Source organism: Meriones unguiculatus, chromosome 21, assembly GCF_030254825.1.
Source record: "Meriones unguiculatus strain TT.TT164.6M chromosome 21, Bangor_MerUng_6.1, whole genome shotgun sequence".
Lineage (NCBI taxonomy): Eukaryota > Metazoa > Chordata > Mammalia > Rodentia > Muridae > Meriones > Meriones unguiculatus.
The window spans coordinates 33,023,083-33,044,039 of NC_083368.1; the positions used below are offsets into that span (position 1 = coordinate 33,023,083).

Here is a 20,957-nt window from a genome sequence, read left to right on the forward strand (position 1 = left end):
CCTAATTCTCTTTTTTTCTTTATATACTCAGAAATAAGTCTTATTTCAGAAATAAAACTGTTTACTTAATAGTTTGCTGTGTTTAATGATCAGAAATAAATCCTGCTTCTTGTAATTCCAGTTTAGAAGAAATTGAATTCAAATTCAAATTTATTATTAATGTCCAACAGTTTATATCTTACTCTGAGGATAATAAAACAAACAAACAATCTGCCATCTCTTTAGAAATAAACAACCTGTGAGATGTTCATGAAGACCTCATTAGTTTACCTGCAACTGTACCAGGAGAATGACTTAATTACTGACTTAATTAGGATGCTCATAGAATCCCTTAGTGAGTCAGAGAAACTGATAGATGATTGTCTCTTACGAAGAAGTTCTGTGGAATGCTATATACAACTGTATAATATAAATTAGAAATTAAAATTTCCTGTTTCATAAGTACAATTTCAAGATAAAAGATATCTTCATTTCTACACATGAAATGTTAAGAAGAATGATGGAGTCATGACTTCATTAAAAGTAGAGGGAATATTGAATATCTTTATCTTTCTCCTTTAGTGTTATAGTTTAGCCAAACTAAACAGTAGGTGCTTCCTTCCACAAAAGTAACACATTATGGTAATTAATTTAATATTGTTTTGGAATTATGACTAAAAGAATTTTTTTTTTTAATTTAGGCTTCATTTATAGTAAGATAAAAAGTCAGGTGCCCTGTGGGTTTAGTAGACGTGTTTTCATATTTGTTGAAATTATCAGAGGTGGCAAATTTTCACAATTCCTTTGTGGTTGAACTTTTTGTTTTTACCAATGAAGAGCCATGATGAAGTGTTGGTGTCCAGTGTGGACACTTCTAGACAACTGAGGTTACATGAAGAACAGTTAGAAGATATGCGGCAAGAGCTTGTGCGGCAGTATGAAGAGCATCAGCAGGCAACAGAGCTGTTGAGGCAGGCCCACATGCAGCAGATGGAGAGGCAGCGAGAAGACCAGGAGCAGCTACAGGAAGAGATCGAGAGGCTCCATAAGAAGTTAGCCCAGGTGGGCACGGAGAATCCCTTTCGTCCCCAACTAAAACAACAGTATTCTTTATGTAACCTTTTTAAAAACTTAAAAATTGTTTTGCCAGATCTGAAAATGACTATGGATGTTTAACTCTGTCAGCACAGCAGTTTTAGACTTTCAGGCACACCTGACTCAGATTTGTAGTGCTCATTGTCATGCCATCAGGTCATTTAATTGCCCTTCCGGATGGGAAGAGTAAAAAGAGGAATCACCTCACTGTCACACATAGCAAAGGCTGCATAACAGACACCGCTCATCAGCTTAGACTGCCCACAGAGAGCTCTGACCAGTGAGCCCACCACCTAGGGACTCAGGTTGACCTTCTTCTATCTTTAATCTACCTTGTTAATCACAATTGCAAATCTGGGGTTTCTGGAGCTTTCCCTGGGGAAACATTTCTTGTTGATTGAAAAATGCAGATTTATATAACATTCTTAACCCTTTCTTGACTAAATTTCCTTTGGTATTTGGGAGCTATATTCTTAACAGTTGCTATATAAAATATACTTGCAAAATCATTGCAGAAAAGCTCGAATGAAAACACTAAATTTAATTTTGGTGAAAACTAAAAGGACAAATTGGGAATTCTTAACTTGGATTTCTTCAGATATAAAATAATGGCAAATTTGAGGTTGAAGCATAAAATATGGATAATTTGAAAATCCTAATTTGCTTTTCTTCATTGTATTTTGTGAATTTAGACTTCTGAATTTTCAATGCAAATTTGACATAAAAGTATTAATTGAACTATACAAATCCCTAAATTTTATAAGTTTAATTAACTTTTTTCTAAAGTTTCAAATTTTGCATTGAATTTTATATATGCCTTTTAACCCCTTATAATGGAATCTGAAACGTAGTTTGAAAAAGGCCTGTTGGCCCCAAGGGGTTAAAAGAAATCTGCTAACTGTTTCTGTTTTCTTCTCCTATCACCAACAATATTCTCTTATGACCTTTTTTCTTATTTAGAGACCCTCAGTAGATCCTGAAAACCTGGTTACAGAAAGAGAAAGGGAGCTTTTAGAGGAGCTGGAGGCACTAAAGCAGCTTTCTGTAGCTGGAAGACAGGAGCTGTGTAGTGAGCTGCGCAACAGCAGTACGCAAACACAGGTAGTGTGGACTTCGGCTCCCCCAGCAACAGTGGATCAACAGTGCAGTAGGATTTGTTTATCTTCACTGTCGGTGTGCGATAGCGGTTTTTATAGGCACTGAGCTTACTGTGCTTGTGATTGCTCCTGTAGAAGGTAGGTGGAGTAGAAATGCCTAGCATTCTGCTGGTAATTTGATTCTGGGGTTGCAATAAGAACAACTGTTGCTCTACCGTGAAGCAGCCCAACAAATCTTACTGTCATAGTATACAGCATGCATTCCTTTGAACCCATTCCGTTTTTTCTTCATCTGTGCTTCAGAATGTTTTATCTTGATAATGCTAGTCTCTTGATAACTCAGAGTTAAACATTATTTCAAGCAGTGCCTACATCACACAGAGGTTTCTCTTTCGTCTCATACCATACTAGAAGTATGACTTGCTGTTTCTAAGATGACAGGTTTTCTCTTTGTCTTGTCCTCTCTGCCTTTACACCAACTTACTCAGGATGGAAATGACAGTCAAGAAGCTGAGGAACAGACATTAAAAGAAGAGACCCTGGAGAGAAGCCCTGAAGATGTACCTCTCGATATAAGCCTGTCCAATGAAAGGTATAAAGTGTGCCTTTGGTCAACACAGCTTTAAAGTGCTGCCTTCAGTTCAGTAAACGTTGCCATATTTCTATCTTGTACATTTGTACTTTGTCTTAAAAGTTGTACTATGCATGAAATCTGTCCATGTAGGTATGGTGTAGGAAGAATTGACAATTTTTATCATTATTAAGACTAATTTTTAAAGATCTTTTGCATGCACTTCAATTTTTACTAGATATTGATCTTTATTCTATTTGGGTATTATTTGAATATTAGACTTCTTAGCTTTATTTTTCATAACGCTATTTTGTATACTAAAATCATTTCTATTTATGAGTTTTATGTCTTTATGTCTTGTTTTTTCACTAGCTTTAAGGACATTCATTGAGTATTAGGTATTGTATTCCCTTGAGAAAGCACTACAATAAATATTTGACATTTAGATTATTTTCGCATTTGCTGTATAACTCGTAAGAACTTTTAAGCTATTTTTTAAATTTTATAGAGGAGTAAATTATCACCCAGTGGTAACAAAGCTGTTCCTTACTTTGATATCACAGAGATTAATATAAAAATGTTTAACACTGTACTGTGTGAGAATAGATAATCCATGTTAACTTAAAAGCCTTTTAGAGAGGCATAGTATTTTAAATTTTGTTTTCCTCAAATGACAATAATTTCTTTAATTTAAAATTAGAGCTAGTATCCACTAAAAATTTCTGTGACTGTGTGTGTCACCCTTCTGTGTCCTCCTAATCTCCTTCCTCAGCTTGCATGGAGGAATTTGACCCCTAAGATTTTGGCTTCCCCATTGGATCATAATTATGAAACACAATCAGTGTGGAACTCCAACAAGAAAGACAGTATATGAAAATTAGAATTACCATGGCTATATGAATTAAACAAAATTCATACATATTACATACATATTAGGATTTCATTTTTATAAGTTTTTATAGTGTGGTAGATAAAGTGAGTGTTAATCTTTGTTTTAAGCTAGTATAATCAGTTTTCTAAAATAAAAATAGTTGAATATTATTTTAATCATAGGTTTTGACACTTGAATAAAACTTAAGTAAAACTTAAAGAAATAAATCCCTTTACTTCCTGTTAAGATATTTGCTCTTATTTTTAATAACTTGATCTGGATACAAAAATAGAAGCCTGTCTTTCACTTGGCAACTTCTACAGGAAAACAACTCCACTTGTTACATAGTCTTAAAATAGGTAGATCATGTGTCTGGGAAGCAGACAGCCCTTAACCTGGTTGTTGATAATTTCCTACAATGTGAAGTTGAAGATAAAACTCTGTTAGGCAGGACCCTTTGTATGCATTAAATGTAAAGTTTGCTGTTACACTACTTTTGGCGAATTAAGCTATTGAGGTTAATCAGGTAATCTTCCAATCACCATTTATGAAAATATATTTTGACACAGTTTTAAAGGGTTTGTGTTACACTAAAAAGAACCCTTATGAAAACACTTGGTCAAGGACAGTCCTGATTTTTTTAATTTTAAAAATGTACATATTTATGAGTAAGATAGAAGGTTAAAGGAAATTTAGACAATAACACTTTTAAAGGTTGGGACTGGAAAGACTGCTCAGTACTCATTTGTAAAGGACCTGGGTTCGGTTCCCAGAACCCACATTTAGAAGCTCAGAACAGTCTGTAACTCTAGCTCAAGGGAGTTAGTGCTGTCTTCTGGCTTCTGAGGGCCCCTGCGCACATGTGATTCACACAAACTCACACAGGCACATGCATATGCACATAAATACAAAGTATATAAGCCTCATTTTAATTCTGATGATTAAAATCATCACATTTCAGGGAAGAGTTAACCAGTCATCTAATTAAAATAACAATTTTAAAAAGACTGTTCTTATCTTTTTTAAAAGAAAGACAATTTATTTCTGCTTAGTTGAAAACTTTTCTCCCCCAATTGACTGAAATGAATGTGATGTGTGAAATTAGGTCTAGTTTTGTCTCTAAAATAAATGTATATTTTTTTAAAAAGGCCTATGATGCCTACTTTGGTGTTATCAGACTGAAATGCCACTGTTGACCTTTTAATATCATGACTGTGCCTATTAGACCTGTTTAAGTTTGTCATCATCAAGTTGTAAAGACAGCACCACATTTTTATTGTGGGCTTTTAAAATTATACTTTAAAATATGTTGATTGACACATGAAAGGATGAAATACAGAATATCTCTTAACAGTAAAAAGTATTACCAACACCTTACATATACTTAGATCTTAACCACACTCTAACATTCTTTTAATTTAATCACAAACATAAAAGCTTAGGTATTTCATTTCTTTTGGGTTAATGAAATGCACATTTAGCAGAAAATTGTTCTAAGCTACATAGAACTGTAGTTCTGTGAACACAAGTGCTTTTTTAATTTTTATTTTTATATTAATTACAGTTTATTCACTTTGTATCCCAGCTGTAGCCTCTCCCTTATTCCCTCCCAATCCCAACCTCCCTCCCTCATCTCCTCCCATGCCCCTCTCCAAGTCCACTGATAGGGGAGGTCCTCCTCCCCTTTCATCTGACCCTAGTCTATCAGGTCTTATCCAGACTGGCTGCATTGTCTTCCTCTGTGGCCTGGCAAGGCTGCTCTCCCCTCAGAGGGAGGTGATCAAAGAGCCAGCCACTGAGTTCATGTCAGAGACAGTCCCTGTTCCCCTTTCTAGGAGACCCGCTTAGATACTGAGCTGCCATGGGTTCTAGGTTACATCCATGAATGATCCTTGGTTGGAGTTTCAGTCTTACAAAAGACCCCTGTGCCCAGATTTTTTGGTTCTGTTGCTCTCCTTGTGGAGCTGCTGTCCCCTCCAGGTCTTTCTATTTCCCCCTTCTTTTATAAGATTCCCTGCACTCTGCCCAAAGTTTGATTATGAGTTTCAGCATCTGTTTTGATACCCTGCTGGGTAGAGTCTTTCAGAGGCTCTCTGTGGTAGGCTCCTGTCCTGTTTCCTGTTTTCTGCTTCTTCCAATGTCCATCCCATTTGTCTTTCTGAGTGAGGACATCAATCCTCACAAGTGCTTTTATAATATAGTTTAAAAGTAATTAACAAAGCAGAAGCACTTCATTGTGGTGCTGTTATAGATTATTTTAATAGGATCAAATATTTTTCTAGTTATAAAACATTCTTTTTTTTTCCTCTTTTTGTTATTGGTTTCACTTTTTATGTTTATTTATTTGTTATTTATTTATTTATTTAGGCTTTTCGTGGCAGGGTTTCTCTGTGTATCCCTAGCTGTCTTAGAACTCATTCTGTCAACCAGGCTTCCCTCAAACTCAGAAGTCTATGTACCTCTGCCTCCCAAGTGCTGGATTTAAAGTCATGTGCCGCTACCAACACCCGTCTCTATAAAACATTCTTGTGGCATAGTGACAGCATGTTTTGTTTAGTTTTTAGTTAAGCATTTTAATAAATGGGTTTTTTCTTGTACAGGTATGCTCTCAAAAAAGCCAATAATCGACTTCTGAAGATCCTGTTAGAAGTTGTCAAGACAACAGCAGCTGCTGAAGAAACTATTGACCGCCATGTTCTCGGGATTCTGGATAAATCTAGTAAGGGTCAGTCGGCTTCTAGCCTACTTTGGAGCTCAGAAATAGAGGCATCTACAAAGCCAAGTGTCCAAGAGCAACTTGTGAGAGGTATTGGTTCCATATGCTGTTGAAATAATCCACGTCTTCAACATGGGCTCAGTTCAGTGCACTCTCGACCGATAGAAAAATACATAAGAGAATATTCAAATTTTGTGCAACTATTGGACTGTCACAGAGAGCTCCGTTATTGTATAGCATTTGCAAATGGGTGGCTCAGGGCTGTCATCATACATACCAGGGCTTACTACCACGCCTTCTTGTTTACCGAGAAAGAATAATTGTGCATCACCACTCAGGACTCTCATAGATACCTGTAAGCTAAGGAAAGGTTAAAATGAAGAGATTTGAGGATTCTCGCACCACTCGGAAAGGTTAAAATAAGTCTGTAAAACCTCAGTTCATCCTGTCTTTGGACTGTCCTCTGATAGGTCCCTTCTGCCTTTCAGAAAGTGTGAAGTATGCTGGAGTGAGCCAGGCCTGCATTTTAGGAGTACCTTATGACTTCTCCTGAGTGCTCTGGCCATTGTGGCTTGGCTTATCTTTTGACTTCTTGCTGACCTCTAGTCTCTCTTGTTTTCTCAGTTCCTCATTTCCTGCTGAAGAAGAACCAGGAAAATTAAAAGATAAGGAAGCTTTGTCAGGTTCAGAGAAACAGGGTCTAAAACCTTGGATCAGAAGATTATTCTGTTTCCTCCCATCCCTCACTGAGCCCACTCCTAGGCCACGGGCAGCTCTTCCGAAGTGCTGCTTTGGTAATTCTGGAGACCATTCAGCTTGCTAAGTTCCCTGTGGAGAAATGAAAAAAAAAAAAAATCCAGTGATAGATGGTCTGCTTGATTCCAGGCTGGCCAGCATGGTGTTTCTCAGGTCAAAGAAACACTTGAGTCAGCATTTTCAATAAAATTAACCTAAGGACACACCAGTTGAGTTCAAAGATAATTGTTAAAATGCTTTTAGTAAACTAGGAACTGAAATAATGATTTTTAAACTTTCTTTTTAAATTCACTTGTTTTATACTTGGTCAATTTACTTTTCAGATGAGCTTTTTCCCTGAGTAAGCTCCATAGAGGGAGGGTATTTAATATATGTGAATCTGAATGTGGATAGAACAAGGGTATATTTAAAGCGTGTGTTTGTGTTTAATCAGTTATACTTAAAAGAACAAACAAAAAGCAATGGACTGGCTTTACTCAGGTCGAGAGGAATTTTACTGCTCTGCTGGGATCACTGAGGCCCAGCTGAGCTGTGCACTCAGAAGCACCCTGAGGAAAGCCTGTAATGTAGCCTACAGACACACCTCCTGTCAGCCGCTGTCACAGACGCTAAAACTTTCAGCCAACAGCAGTGAGCTCACTTCCCAAGCAGTGTGCTGGAACTTAGAAAGGGGTAACTCAGCAATTTAACTCCAGCACAGAAGATTGCACTGATGTTTGCTTATTTTTGAGAATCCACACCTCAGAGGACATCTGGCTTTTCCTCTTCTAAGTTACATCTAAATTTTCCAGTGTGGGGAAGTGTGTTTCTTCTGTCCACTAAAACCCTTGCAGTTATTTCCCATTGGTAAGCATCCCAGCTGAGCCCTACAGCCATGTCCTGGACTTGTAGACACTGACTGGTACTGAGCATTTTCTCCATTGTTCCTGCTCTGGAGTAACACAGATGACTAACAGCAGGAAATGCTGTAAATTCTTCCCACAAGAGGCAAGATCAAAATGTAACTGACACTTTGCTTAAAAACATTTTACATATGTCTTAATCCAGTCCTTAGACTATTATTTAACGGGTTACTAGTTCTAAAAGAGTAATACTACAGAACAAGAGGGAGAATTACGAAGTGCAGCGCTATTTCAGGGACGACCCTGGTAGCATTAGCTTCGCTGGCGTGTGCTCATGTTCACATTTTACAGTTTTCTGACTACAGTTTTCAGTGCTGCTGTTCTTGTTAATAATTTGATGTGGCTGTCACTATCATTAAAAACACTCAGATCCAGTTTTAATTTTTAAATATATATTGAATTAAAACAACTTACAATTTTAAGATGTGGAATTTTTCCTAAATCCCAATAACATGCTGGCTTTACAGTATTAGTAATGTGCTCTCTGTGTTAGAACTCATCCTGGCATTTCTTCATATTTTTAGATGGAAGCATTATAAAAGCTAAAATATATACCTTTAAAGATTTTTTTAAAGTCTTACTTGACATAGCAAAAAGTAAATTTTAATCTGATTACAGAGTGACTTTTACTCTTCCGCTTTATATACGGCTTTTTTTCTTGTAACACATGTGGCCTATTTTTAATCTTCAGGTCTGAACTTGTTTAGATTTTAAACAGGTATGGACTTGCTAACGCTTGAAAAATAAATAATTCATTTGTTAATACTTGCTTCCTTGTGGGAATAAGCTAGTTTATGAGGTTGAAAGTCAAGGTTAAGCTAATGTGGACTCATTTCTGTTGAGGGAATGGTATATCACCTGATAAAATGAATTCCCAGAGTTTTTTTATATTTTCTTTAGTTTTGACATAGCTTAGAAGGTAGATGTTCCCCTCTTTGCTGGGAAGCCAGGAATGAACGTTGGTTTTCCATGCCTTCTTTTTGGCACAGTACTGTGCTTAGAACGGTAATAGCTTACTAATAATGAGAAGGCGTTGGTTCTTTTCAGATTTATCATGACCTTGAACAAATTTGATAACCCTCACAGATATCTTTCCTTCTGTCCTTTCTTCCTTGCTTGCTTGTTTATTTGTCTATTATGAGATGGTTTTCCTTTGTGTGTGTACCAAGTTAGCCTTGAACTCATTGTGAGACCCTATGCCCGGACTATTATATAGGGGAGACCCTGCCTAAAAACTAACACCAAACCCTGAAACAAAAACTATTAATTGTATTGCATCTTTGGGGATTACTTTAGTACCTGATTTTTTTTTTTTTAGTTAATCATTCCAAAAATACAGCTATCCCATGGTGTTTACCTTGTGTGTGGTTTTACATGTCCTCTGTACTTCGTGCTTGAGATTTGTTCCCATGTGTGTACAGTATCTTCAGTCTTTTTCTCATTGATTACTCCTCTGTAGCACAAGTCGTGCTGCAGTCTTCAAACTGTTCTGGTTAGTTTTGTTTTTAATTTTATTTTATGTGCATTGGGGTGAGGGTGTCAGACCACCTAGAACTGGAGTTACAGACAGTTGTGAGCTGCCATGCAGGTGCCAGGAGTTGAACCCAGGTCCCTTGGAAGAACAAACAGTGCTCTTAACCAATGAGCTATCTGTAGTTTTCAGCTTTGCCCTCCAGAGTGAATTTCAGCACACTGGAAGAGAGAATAGACTAAATCAGGCCTTGTTACCAACCTCAGTTCTGTTCATGCAGTAACGTTGTAGTTCTTAGGGAACACTAACTAACCCGTTAAACCTGTCTTCTCAACGCTGGCCCAGGAAAAAAATTGAAGTTTATCCTTTTAAAATACTCTTTTATGACTTTTTTAATGGAATTTTTGTTTATGATCTATATGAGACTCCTTTTCCTTCTCAGTATAGTACTGTCTTTACAACAAATGGATCCACTTCAAGTGTTTGAACTCTCACACTTATAAAAAAGATGTAAAAGTTGCAGACCTAAACTTAAAACCTGTTATACTGCTATATACATTGTATTGATACTTTGGTCATTTTCGCTCCCACACTGCAGACTGTGTCCTGACCTGTAGATGTGTTTCTTAATGGTTGCTGTCATTAGGAATCATCTAAGATAGAAACCCAGAGTCATCTTACAGTTGTCTTCTTGCCTTCATTCGGTCATGTCTGACTTGTGCCCTTTCCCCCATTGGATTTCATTACTTCTGTCCTTTCTACATCATATTTCATTACTCCTCATTGGTAATTGAAATAGCCTTTTAACCAACCTACTCTTCAAGTATTCTTGAAATTTGCTTCCTGATTTATAGAGAATAATCTTTCTATTAAAAATATTACTTTTTTCAGTCTTTAGCAAAACCCCAAGTTCCAACAAAATCTAAGACAGTTCACAGTGTAGATCCAGCCTACTTTCTAGTTACCTTCATTTAAAAATTCCCCTGCTTCACCCCCATTTCTCCATTCATTTTTGTTTGTTAGTGTTTCCACCATGCTAGATTGTTCTCTTAACCTCAGATTTCTCATATTCTCCAAACCCATGAAAGAAAAAAGTATCACTAGAATGCATTAAATTTTTCAGATAAAGATAATATATGACATGTTTCTGAAGCACCGAGTAAAAACACTTGCACCCAATACCTTCTGAAGAAAAACCCATCTAATTCCTAGACTGCCTCATTTTGATTTAGTATATGCTGCAGTATGTATTATTTTGCATACTTTGTATGCCATTTTGAATTCCAAACCATCTTGGACTAAAATGCTTTTGGAGTATTTGTTCCATTAGCATATTTGGTTTTAAATACATATTATAATTTAAAGAAATATCAGTATAGTAATTGTGCTTGTTTATTAATTTGGAGAATAAAATGCAAGGTAAAAATTATATTTACTGCTACACCAATGATTAGAATTATATAAAGTTATGTATAATAGCAAACTCTTCACGGCTGGGGAGATGTTTGGCTGCTGCAGCACTGGCTGTCCCTGCAGAGAAGCCATGTTTGGTTCCTGGCATCTACATGGTGGCTCAGAACTCTGTATGGGCATACAAGGCTCACACGCATACGATGCAGGCAGGCAGTCATATATAAAAAGAACACTCTTGTCTTCTATCACCAATGGTCTGTTCAGTAGAGGTGTCTAGGGAGGGTCAGAAAAGCTGTGTCTGACTTCACGGCTGTAGACAGCTATCCTGGGTGAGTGTGGCGTTGGGTGTCAATGATAAGTACTTGTGCCGTGACTTCAGAGCAGCCGTTCTTAACCTATGGGTCATGACGCCTTTGGGATGACCCTTTCACAGGGGTCATATAGCAGATATTCACAGTATGATTCATAACAATAGCAGAAATACAGTTGTGCCGTAGCAGTGAAGTAGTTTTATGGTGGACATCACCACAGCATGAGGAACCGTAGTGGAGGGCCGCAGCAGTAGGAAGGGTGAGAACCACTGCTCTAGAGGACGTGAGCCTTAGCTTTTGCCTGGGTAAACTCACTGATCCTCACAAGGAAATAATAATAAACTGTGAATAATAATAAACTAGTTTATACTTACCCATCATACCACTGCCGACGTAGCACATCGGCATAGTCCATTCCAATGTGCCACCAAATCAGCTCACAGCAGTCACTTCCCTGAAAAGTCTTAGATGAGCGTAAACACTTGCTCTCGTCTTCCCTTGCCTGTACTGTTCCACTGCATGAGAAGATGGGGGGTAGGGGATGGTGGTGTGTGCTCATTCGTGTGTGTTTATATGGAAGCCATATATCAAAATCAGAAGTCTTTCTCAGTCACTCTCCACCTTGCTGTTTGAGCCAAGGTCTCTCATTGAGCTGGAGCGCCACCATTTCTCCTGGACTGGTGTCCAGCAAGCCCCCACATCCTCATGTCCCTGCCCCTTCCTCCCATCCAGAGCAGTGGGATTAGAGCTATGCTCATCCACACCTGGCCCTCAGGTGAATGCAGAGGATGAGGGTGCTCATGTGGCAGGCACTTGATGCACAGAGTCACCTCCCAGCCCCTGAGTGTCTGTCATCTTCGTGTGTTGGCCTGCTCATTACACTGTGAAGTCCATGATGATAGGCCAGGCCTTGTCACTTAGGAGCCCTTTTCACACACTACGTGATGTTTGCTTAAATATCTGTTTCAAGTTGTCTTAAAGGTTTTTACTAGATGATGAGTGTGGCTCGGTACGCGGGGCACACACTAAAGCTCCAGAGTTGATCTCCTGCACCCCGAGTTGTTCCACCACAGATAAGATTCTGAGTAACCCACATTAGTTTCTGCACTCCTGTTAGCGCAGCACAGCCCTTTTCTGTTTACTTGCTACTCCATACTCTTGCTTCTCATTTTCTTGGTATCTTCAATTATTTAACCTTAAATATCATGATTAACTTATGCCTTTAATTTGCTGCTGTTTTAGTTACAGATGGGCCCATACCCTCCTACCCTGGAAGTGCTGATATGTGGCTACAAGTAACAGAGGAAGGAACGGAGCTGTCACAGCAGCTCGCAAACAGTGGCTTTGCTGGGCCCGTGATCGACCCTGAAAATGAAGAACTTATGCTAAGCATCAGCTCTCGACTACAAGCAGCGGTTGAAAAGCTGCTCGAAGCCATAAGTGAGAGCACCAGTCAGGTAACCTTCTCATCTTGCTGGTAGTGCTGGGCTTGGTGCCGACTTTCTTCTAAGCCATGGAGGGGCTTGGTGATTCTCTTTCCTGTTCCATAGAACTTGAGTCAGGTTTCCTTTTCATAATTGGTTGTGTTCATTCTGGGTAGTGGAGCAGACCTGAGCAGCTTAAGGAGAACCTGCATTTAAAAAAAAAAAAAAAAAGAAGGTATGAAAAATAAAACTCAGAGGTCAGGTGCGTACAGGGCTTGTGAAGGATATACTCTTCAGTCCTGAAAAATAAGTATACAAACAAACAAGCAAATATTGGTTGTATGTTACTAACCAACACCTTTACCAGTGCATTTTTCTGGTGGTAAAGGGTGGTGTGTTCTGTTAACAGGTTCTAAAATTCAGTGTTACTTTGCCTACACCATTATACGTTTTTTCATATCCAAGAGATTTTAGCTCTACCATTATATGAAATGTTCGATACATTCTATACATTCATTTTCATTGATTTCTAGGAAGTCTTAATTTATTTCTCTATTTCTGCGTTGACCCAGTGGTCATTAAGTAGAGAGTTGCTCCTTTTCCATGAGTTTGTAGGCTTTCTGTGGTTTCTGTTGTTGTCCAGCTTTAATCCATGGTGGATTCAGGGGTTCATTTCAGTTTTCTTGTAGCTATTGAGACTCGCCTTGACCAAGTATGTGGTCAGTTTGGAGAATGTTCTATGTGGTGCTGAGAAAGTACAATCTTTTGTGTTTGGATGAAATGTTTTGAAGGTCCATTTGGGTCATAACATCTGTAGCTCCATTATTTCTGTTCTGTTTCTTATTTTTGTTTTTGTTTTTTTTCTGGATTGCCTGTCCATTGGTGAGAATGAGGTGTTGAAATCTTGTACTGTTAATATCTGGGGTTCAATATGTGATTTAATAATATTTAGTAATTTTTTTTACACAAATGTGGGTCCCTTTTATTATGGGGCACAGATGTTCTGAGCTGAGACATCATCTTGGTGGACTTTTCCTTTCATGAGTATGAAGTTTCTTCCTCATCTCTTTGGATTAATTTTGGTTGAAAACACATTTTGTTAGATATTAGAATACCTACTAATCTTACTTAAGTTGCTTGGAAAATCTTCTTTCAACCCTCTGAGGTAATTTCTATCTTTGATATTAAGCTTTGATATACATGCAACAGAAGGATGGATCCTGTTTCCACATCCATTTTGTTAACCTGTGTCTTTTTATTCAGGAATTGGGTCCATTGATATTGAGAGGTATCAATGACCAGGGACTGGGTTTTTTGTTTGTATGTTTGCTGTTTGTTTTTTCCATCTATTTATTAATTTAATCTCTTTATGACCAGTGATTGTTAATTACTGTTATGTTGATGTAATGGACAGGTGCTGTGTGTATGTGTGTTTGTATGTGTATGTATAGTAAGATAGAGTGTGCTCTTTAACTCCTGACAAAGTTATTGTCAGGAGACAATAACTCAAGAATTGACATTACAAATGCTGTGTCATAAATGTGGAATTATATAGGTGAGAAAACAGACATTTTCGACACAGGTATTTTTAAAGTCTTTATTCCTCAGGTGAGCTGAAGACCTGGCTTGGCTTTTCCTGTAGAGTGCTCATGCCCATCTCACTTCCTAATCTGTTGCCCCTGATCAGCTAGACCAATTCAGAAATTAAATTAAATTTCTGAATTTAATTGCTTGTCAGTGCTTTGAAAGCCTGAGTGCATATGGATTATAATTCTCCTGTATTCGGTGGACATTGTACAGTATGACTCCACACTGGATTCCTATGTTATCTTGCTTCTTTTTGTTTTGCTTATTGCTGCCGTGTTAATATTTAACTTGGGTAACAGGTACTTTCTTTTTATAGTTTGTCTTTTAAATCTTGTGGTGGCATTTTCATACAATTTGGTTTTGGTTGACCCTTTTCTTCCTCATCTTCCTTCTCCCCACCTTTGGTCAGACACAGCTGCAGTGCTCTTCCTCTCATGTTCACGTCACATGTGCACTGTCATACCAAGAGCATAACCTTAAGACATTGTCTCTTGACCATTCTTACGTATGTCCAACTTGGGCCTTTGGACCGTTGCTTGTATTATAGCTACCGCCTGTTAATACTGCAAAGTGCTGTCTGACTGCTTACTGCAGTGTGCTTGACTTCAGACAACCACCATAGAAAGCGGTAGATAATTCGCAAGTGGCGAGTAGGTCTCACAGGTTACTTGTTTAATAGGCAGCTAGAGCAAAGCTTCCTCATAATAACAACAACATATACTGCCAACAGTCAAGTGTGTGAGAGCTACCTGAAGCACTCAGGTCCCCGGGCCAAGTCCACAACTCAGCACAGTCATCTGTTAAGAGATGGCAGAGCTTGGCCATGGCACAGTCAAGGTTATCCTCCGGTTCTTAAAATGCTAGGGCAGCGCTGTGTTGCTTTGCTCTGGCTGTGCTGTCCTATTTTTAAATCCCATTGAACAAATCTCAGGCATGCACGGGAAGCAGCCAGCTCCGTGGCAGACGTCTTACAGAGACGCCCCAAAGCAGCAGCAGCAAAGCAGCACAGCCCCAGTGAGGTGCCACATGCCCTGGATGCCCAAGACCTGCAGGCTTGAGCCAGCAGCTGCCTGGACTTTAGTCCGTCTGCTGGGGGATTGCTATACACACTGGCATTTGAGAGCCACTAGCCTAGAGACTGTTCGTAGTTCCACATTATCCTGCTTAGCTCTGAAGTACTCTACCAATATCTGTTTTATAGCATCTTGAGGTACCTGTTGACATTCAGCATAAGCAGCTGTAGAACTGAGGCCTTTCTTAGGACAATTTACTTTGAAAGCAGTGAGAATAGGGGCTTTGTGCAGCTTTCTTTTCCACTAAATTCAGTTCACCGTTACTAATTGTGAGTGATCCTGGAAACCACCAACTTCAGAACGTCATTAGTAGTAACTAATATTACTTTGAACCTGGTGAGTGTATTTAACAGTCAGTCAAAGAGGCACGAAGTAAGTGGAGCTGCTTTTCTCCATTCATGTGCCATGTCACTTTTTCTTCTCTTTGTTGGAGTGCTTCCCTTTAACATTACTGTTCTCCTGCACTTGTTAAAACGAAGTCTCAGAGCTGGTAGACCCTGGTGTGATGTCTTTCTGCTTTCACTGAAAGAGAAGAGTTTGGGCAAACAGTTCTGTTCAGGATGCCTTAACCTAAACAAGAGAGGAGCCTTGACAGTGTGGTACCTGGGGTGCTTGCTAGACATGAGTCATTCATTTCAGCATGTTGTTGGAGTACTTACTACATAACAGTTATTATGTTATGGGTCATATACAAACAAAATGGACAAAATTCCCACTTTCAAGAGCTTATTTAACAGCGATGGTCAGTAATAAAATCATAGTATGTCAGATATCTGCTGAGAAGTAAAAGAAAGTGAACGTGATGGAGAATGGGGAAATAAAGGAAGCCCTTTTGGGTAACATTATAAGCAAATATATTAAGGAAATGAGCAGCTGGAGGTGGCTCAGCAGCTAAGAGCATGGGTTGCCCTTCCCGAGGGCCGGGTTCCATTCCCAGCACCCACATCGTGGCTCATTTATTATGTCCAGTTCCATGGGATTCAGTGCCCTCTTCTAGGCACCAGGCATACTAATGGTGCAGACTACCTGCAGGCAAAATGTGTATTCATAAAATAATAAAATCATTACTTTTTGGAAAAGAAAATGAGGGAGACCATCACACAAGTAAATGGAAAGAATTTCCCACAGAGGAACAGGTGTGAAGGCCATGCAATATGACTGAAAAAGAGATCATTATAACTAGAGCAAAGTATGAAGGAAGTATGGGAAAGGTGATCAGAATGATGAAGAAACCAGATCATAAAGAAATTTGTTAATTCCTTACGAGGTGTGGATTCACTAAGCACTTTTAAGATTTCACTTAAAAATAACTTTAGACCCACAGAAAAGCTGCAGAAATATTGCAACTGTCCTGTATTACTTGCTCAGCACACACAGCATATTCATGCTATGACTGTGAAGATAACAAATTACACTATGACAATTCTGCTAACTACAAACCATTTCAGTTTTACTAATCTTTTGTCTGGTGATGATACATATTTCTTCATTAACCTTATCAGTCAAGGATTCAGATCTGAGATACTTCCTTCATTTTCATGCATTTTCATTTTCATGGATTATACCAACTTCTATTAAAATCATAAACACAGCTGGGCATGGTGGTGCACACCTGTAATCCCAGCACTCAGGGAGGCAAAGACAGGCAGATCTCTGTGAGTTCAAGGTCAACCTGGTCTTTAAAGTCCAGGACAGCCAAGGCTACACAGAGAAACCCTGTCTCGAAAAACAAAACAACAAAACAAAACCACAAACAAACAAAAAGTGTGTTTACACACTTGAAACCAATTTCCACCTGCCAAAACTTGATCTCCATCACTTCTCACCTGGAATGTTCTGAGTTTCCCATCATTCCACATTTGGTACCTCTTTCCTCACCACCTCCCTGCCCATCCATCCCTCACATTACCATTTCAGGAACATCACTAAAATAGACATTTGATAACATTGTTTTCTGCTAGAGTGTCTAATGACTTAAACACACACACACACACACACTTTAAATAACAAACAGTTTAGTTACTGCTATCTATATACACATGGGTGTGGGTCCATCCACTGGAGCATGATGAGTCTACCAGAGACCACACCCCTAAAGAAAACTGACTTTCCCTCCTAGCAGCCATAAACTGTGAATATCTCCTCAGATAAGGTTGTGCTCTCCTGTTCCCCTCCCATCCTTGATGAACCATTGACTAGTTTGATCCTTTGCTGTGGCTCGTATGGGTTTATGAGTACAGTGGCCCTGAAACAGTTTTGCCCTCATTCCTCCCAAACTCTAGCTCTGACATCTTTCTATTCCCTTTTTATCAACATACACAAGTTTTTGTATTCACTGTTGGATCTTGCCTGATGATTTTATGTTTCGCTCATTCATTTATTCACTCAGAATTTTTCTGAAGCGTGGGCTACCATGCATTTAACCTAGTCAGAATTATTAATTTGAGGCTACTTTATTCTGTGGGTTATAACTTTATTCCATTGTTAATTGTTTTATTCCAGCTTTAGCTTTGCGAAGTCTTTCAGGTTAGTTTTTGTGTCCTTTGAGAATGCTTTCTCTTCTGAGCATTTGTCCTGTAATACACACTATTGTGTTTTGTATTTTCTCAGTCCCAGCATTGGGATCAACCACTTCTCCATAAAGTAGATGTTCCTTTTATTGGAAACCCTACCTAAACCAAGATCTGGGTGCTGAATCTGCTTATAGGTACTTGGATATCATAGCTCCATTTAGTGAGCTATGGAAATTGTGTGTATGTGTTTTATAAAGTAAACTCCCTCTCATTTAGGAGGCAGAGGCAGACAGCTCTCTGAGTTCAAGGCAGAGTGAGTTCCAGGATAACCAGGGCTATGTAGAGAGACCCTGTCTCAAAAAACAACAAAATATAGACTGATTCCTTTGGTCCTGATCCATAACATTGATTTTCCTTCCCTGTCTTTTTGAAAGTGTTCTTCAGCAGTAAGGAAAGGAGAGTTTCCTTTTCTGTTGCATTTTCCTTTATGCCTTTAATCTTGGCTAATTCTTAGGTTATTTCAGAATTGTTAATGTATACATAATGTGTTTATTCTGATGAACTTCTCATTCGCTCTCCTGGGTCACCATAAAAGCATGTTGTATTTCACGTGTTTGCCAGGAATGACTGCCTCACAGTGTGGTGGAGATGCTTGAAGACAGCCTTTCTTCAGCACTCTCTAGGCCCCGGTAAAGAAGCGGGTTTTGAGAGTATGGTCCACAGACTCTTCTCTTTTGAATTGGGGAGAAATGCAATGTCTTGTTGTGAGACTAGTCTTTTAGTGATGGTGTCCCATGATTCAAGGTATTATACACTGCCTTAGATTATTTGCTATGAGATCCCCTCAAAAACCTCTTGTATGAAATTAATGAGTGAGGAACTATCCATATAGAGTGAGCTTCCTAATTCCCAATTTTAATAACATTTCATAGATGAATCTGTGGGTTAAGTAGTTCACTAAGATTTTTGATTTGTCACTTTTAAATATCATAATTTTACTATCAAGAGGTGTCCCCCAACTTGCTTAGCATTGGCAGGGCTTTTTAATTATGCAGGATTTAGTTCTCTCTTAAGTAAAAAGAGCAACAGTCATTTTTACAATGTGAAAGCAATACTTTATAGAGAAAAAGGTAAATAGCATCATAATGTGTAATTATATCTAAGGTTTTATTGGAGGAAAGTAGTCAGCCCTATACTATACTTTACTATACTATAAATTTATATTTAATATGTATTAATTTTTGATCATCTAGAAACTAATGGTAGTCATATGTTAGTCTGGATAATTGAAACTTTAAAAAAATGAAGTAACTTTATTTTACCATTTTTATTATAAGGGCATTTGTATGCTTTTAATATATAAGTTCAATTATACCATCATACTGAATTTTTAAATTTTTGTTCTCTAAAATACTTTAGGGTGCACACATGTGCTCATGTACATGTGAGTGTGTGTGTATGTGTGTGTTGGTGTGTTGTTTCTTTTTATTACTACTTCATTTTATGTATATGGATGTTTGGGCAGTATATATGTGTACCACTTGCTTGCTGGTGCCCATAGAGGCTGAAATTGTGTATCAGCCTGGCTAGGGTTACGTATGATTGTCAGCTGCCATGTTACTGCTAGGAATCAAACCCCAGTCCTCAGGAAGAGCAACAGGTGCTCTTCAGCATGGAGCCATCTCTCCAGCCCCTAATGTGTGTAGTTTCTTACCTTAATCTGTGTTCTCGGTTATTTAAAAAAAAAAAAAAAATGCTTTTTACAGAATTTTGATGTATATAAATAGAAGCAAGTGTGACTTCTTCTAAAAATGGACAGAAGCAGTAGAGCATATTTTGAACTCCTTTAACTGAGGGTCTTCTTCCTGAACAAGTATTAATAGTCATGTGCTATTATAGTATCACCAGTCATACACTATTACTGTCTTAGTCACTTTTCTCTTGCTGTGAAGAGATGCCATGACCAAGACAACGCTTATGAAAGAAAACATTTAATTGAGGGCTTACAGTTTCAGAGGCTTAGTCAGAGAGTATGACGTCAGGCAGGCAAAGAGACAGAGAGGGAGAGAGAGAGAGACTAGGCCTGGGCCTGGGCCTGGGCCTGGCACGGACTTTTGAATCTTCAGAGTCCAGTGGCATGCTTCCTCCAACAAGGCTGCACCTACTAATTCTTCTAATTCTTTCAAACAGTTCTCCTCTTTGGTGACTAAACATTCAAGTATATGAGCCTATGAGGGTCATTCTTATTCAGACCACCACAGTTATCAAGAATCTTTTCCCATGCTAAATCATCTTAATCTAGTATATATTCTACCTCTTGTCTCTTACCTATATGCTTAATTCTGGCCACTGACTTAAGTGTACTGTGCCTGAAGAATATTTTTTACCTGAATGATTTTGTTCTTTCTTCAAATAAGCAAAACAGAATGCCAGATTATCAAAATATACTAATTTACAGAGAAAATAAGGAAAGACTATTTTAAGGGAGAATTTTTTTGCTGGTCGTATTTGCATCTTCTGAACCTCATTCAACTCCACATAGAAGGGCTGGAGAAATAGCTCAGTAAGAGTGTTCTTAGGCCCAAGCATAAGAACATGAGTTTGGGTCTCTAATGACTATGTAAAAAGTTAGGCATGGCTCATTCTCCTATAATCACACTGCTTGGGGAGCGACTGTAAACAAAGGATTATTAGAGTTACTAACTAATCACCATTGCCCAGTTCAGTGAGAGACCATCTCAAGGAGTAAGGCAAAGTCTTCCTTCAGTTTCGGATTTTTCAAAATTTAAATTAAATGTAGGGCCAGGGAGCTGGCTCAGTAGTTAAAACACTTGCCATGAAGATCTTGTATGAAGATCAGAGTTGAGAGTCCGCAGAACTCACAAAAATGCAGAGTGGGCCTGGTGGCTCATCTGTAATTCTAGTCCCAGAAGACAGAGAAAGGTGCCCCGCCCTCCCCCCCCCCCCGCAAGGTGACAATACAGGCAACATTGGCAGGCTCTGGATTTGATGGGGAGACCCTACGTCAACAAATAGGATGGAAGAGTAATTCAGGGTGATTCCTGACTTTTCTCCTCTGGCCTCCACGTGTACTTGCACCACACACATGCACAGCCCCCGTGTGCATGGAGAAAAGTGGAGTGACGTTTCACTGCAGCACTGATGAGGTTATGCTTCC

The 20,957-nt window shown here is 38.6% G+C and overlaps 1 protein-coding gene across 11 annotated transcripts in view; it reads left to right on the forward strand.

Moving 5' to 3' along the window:
• Positions 1-20,957, forward strand: part of Akap9 (A-kinase anchoring protein 9) — a 131,004-nt gene that overhangs the window by 53,235 nt on the left and 56,812 nt on the right. For 7 of the 11 annotated variants that reach the window (XM_060374050.1, XM_060374059.1, XM_060374057.1 and 4 more), the window contains 5 exons: positions 817-1,041; positions 2,035-2,175; positions 2,660-2,763; positions 6,214-6,419; positions 12,425-12,639. In XM_060374050.1, coding sequence (XP_060230033.1) covers positions 817-1,041; positions 2,035-2,175; positions 2,660-2,763; positions 6,214-6,419; positions 12,425-12,639 — 891 coding nt within the window. The remainder of the gene's footprint in view (positions 1-816; positions 1,042-2,034; positions 2,176-2,659; positions 2,764-6,213; positions 6,420-12,424; positions 12,640-20,957) is intronic. The other 4 variants (XM_060374053.1, XM_060374054.1, XM_060374055.1 and 1 more) reach the window with 4 other exon arrangements.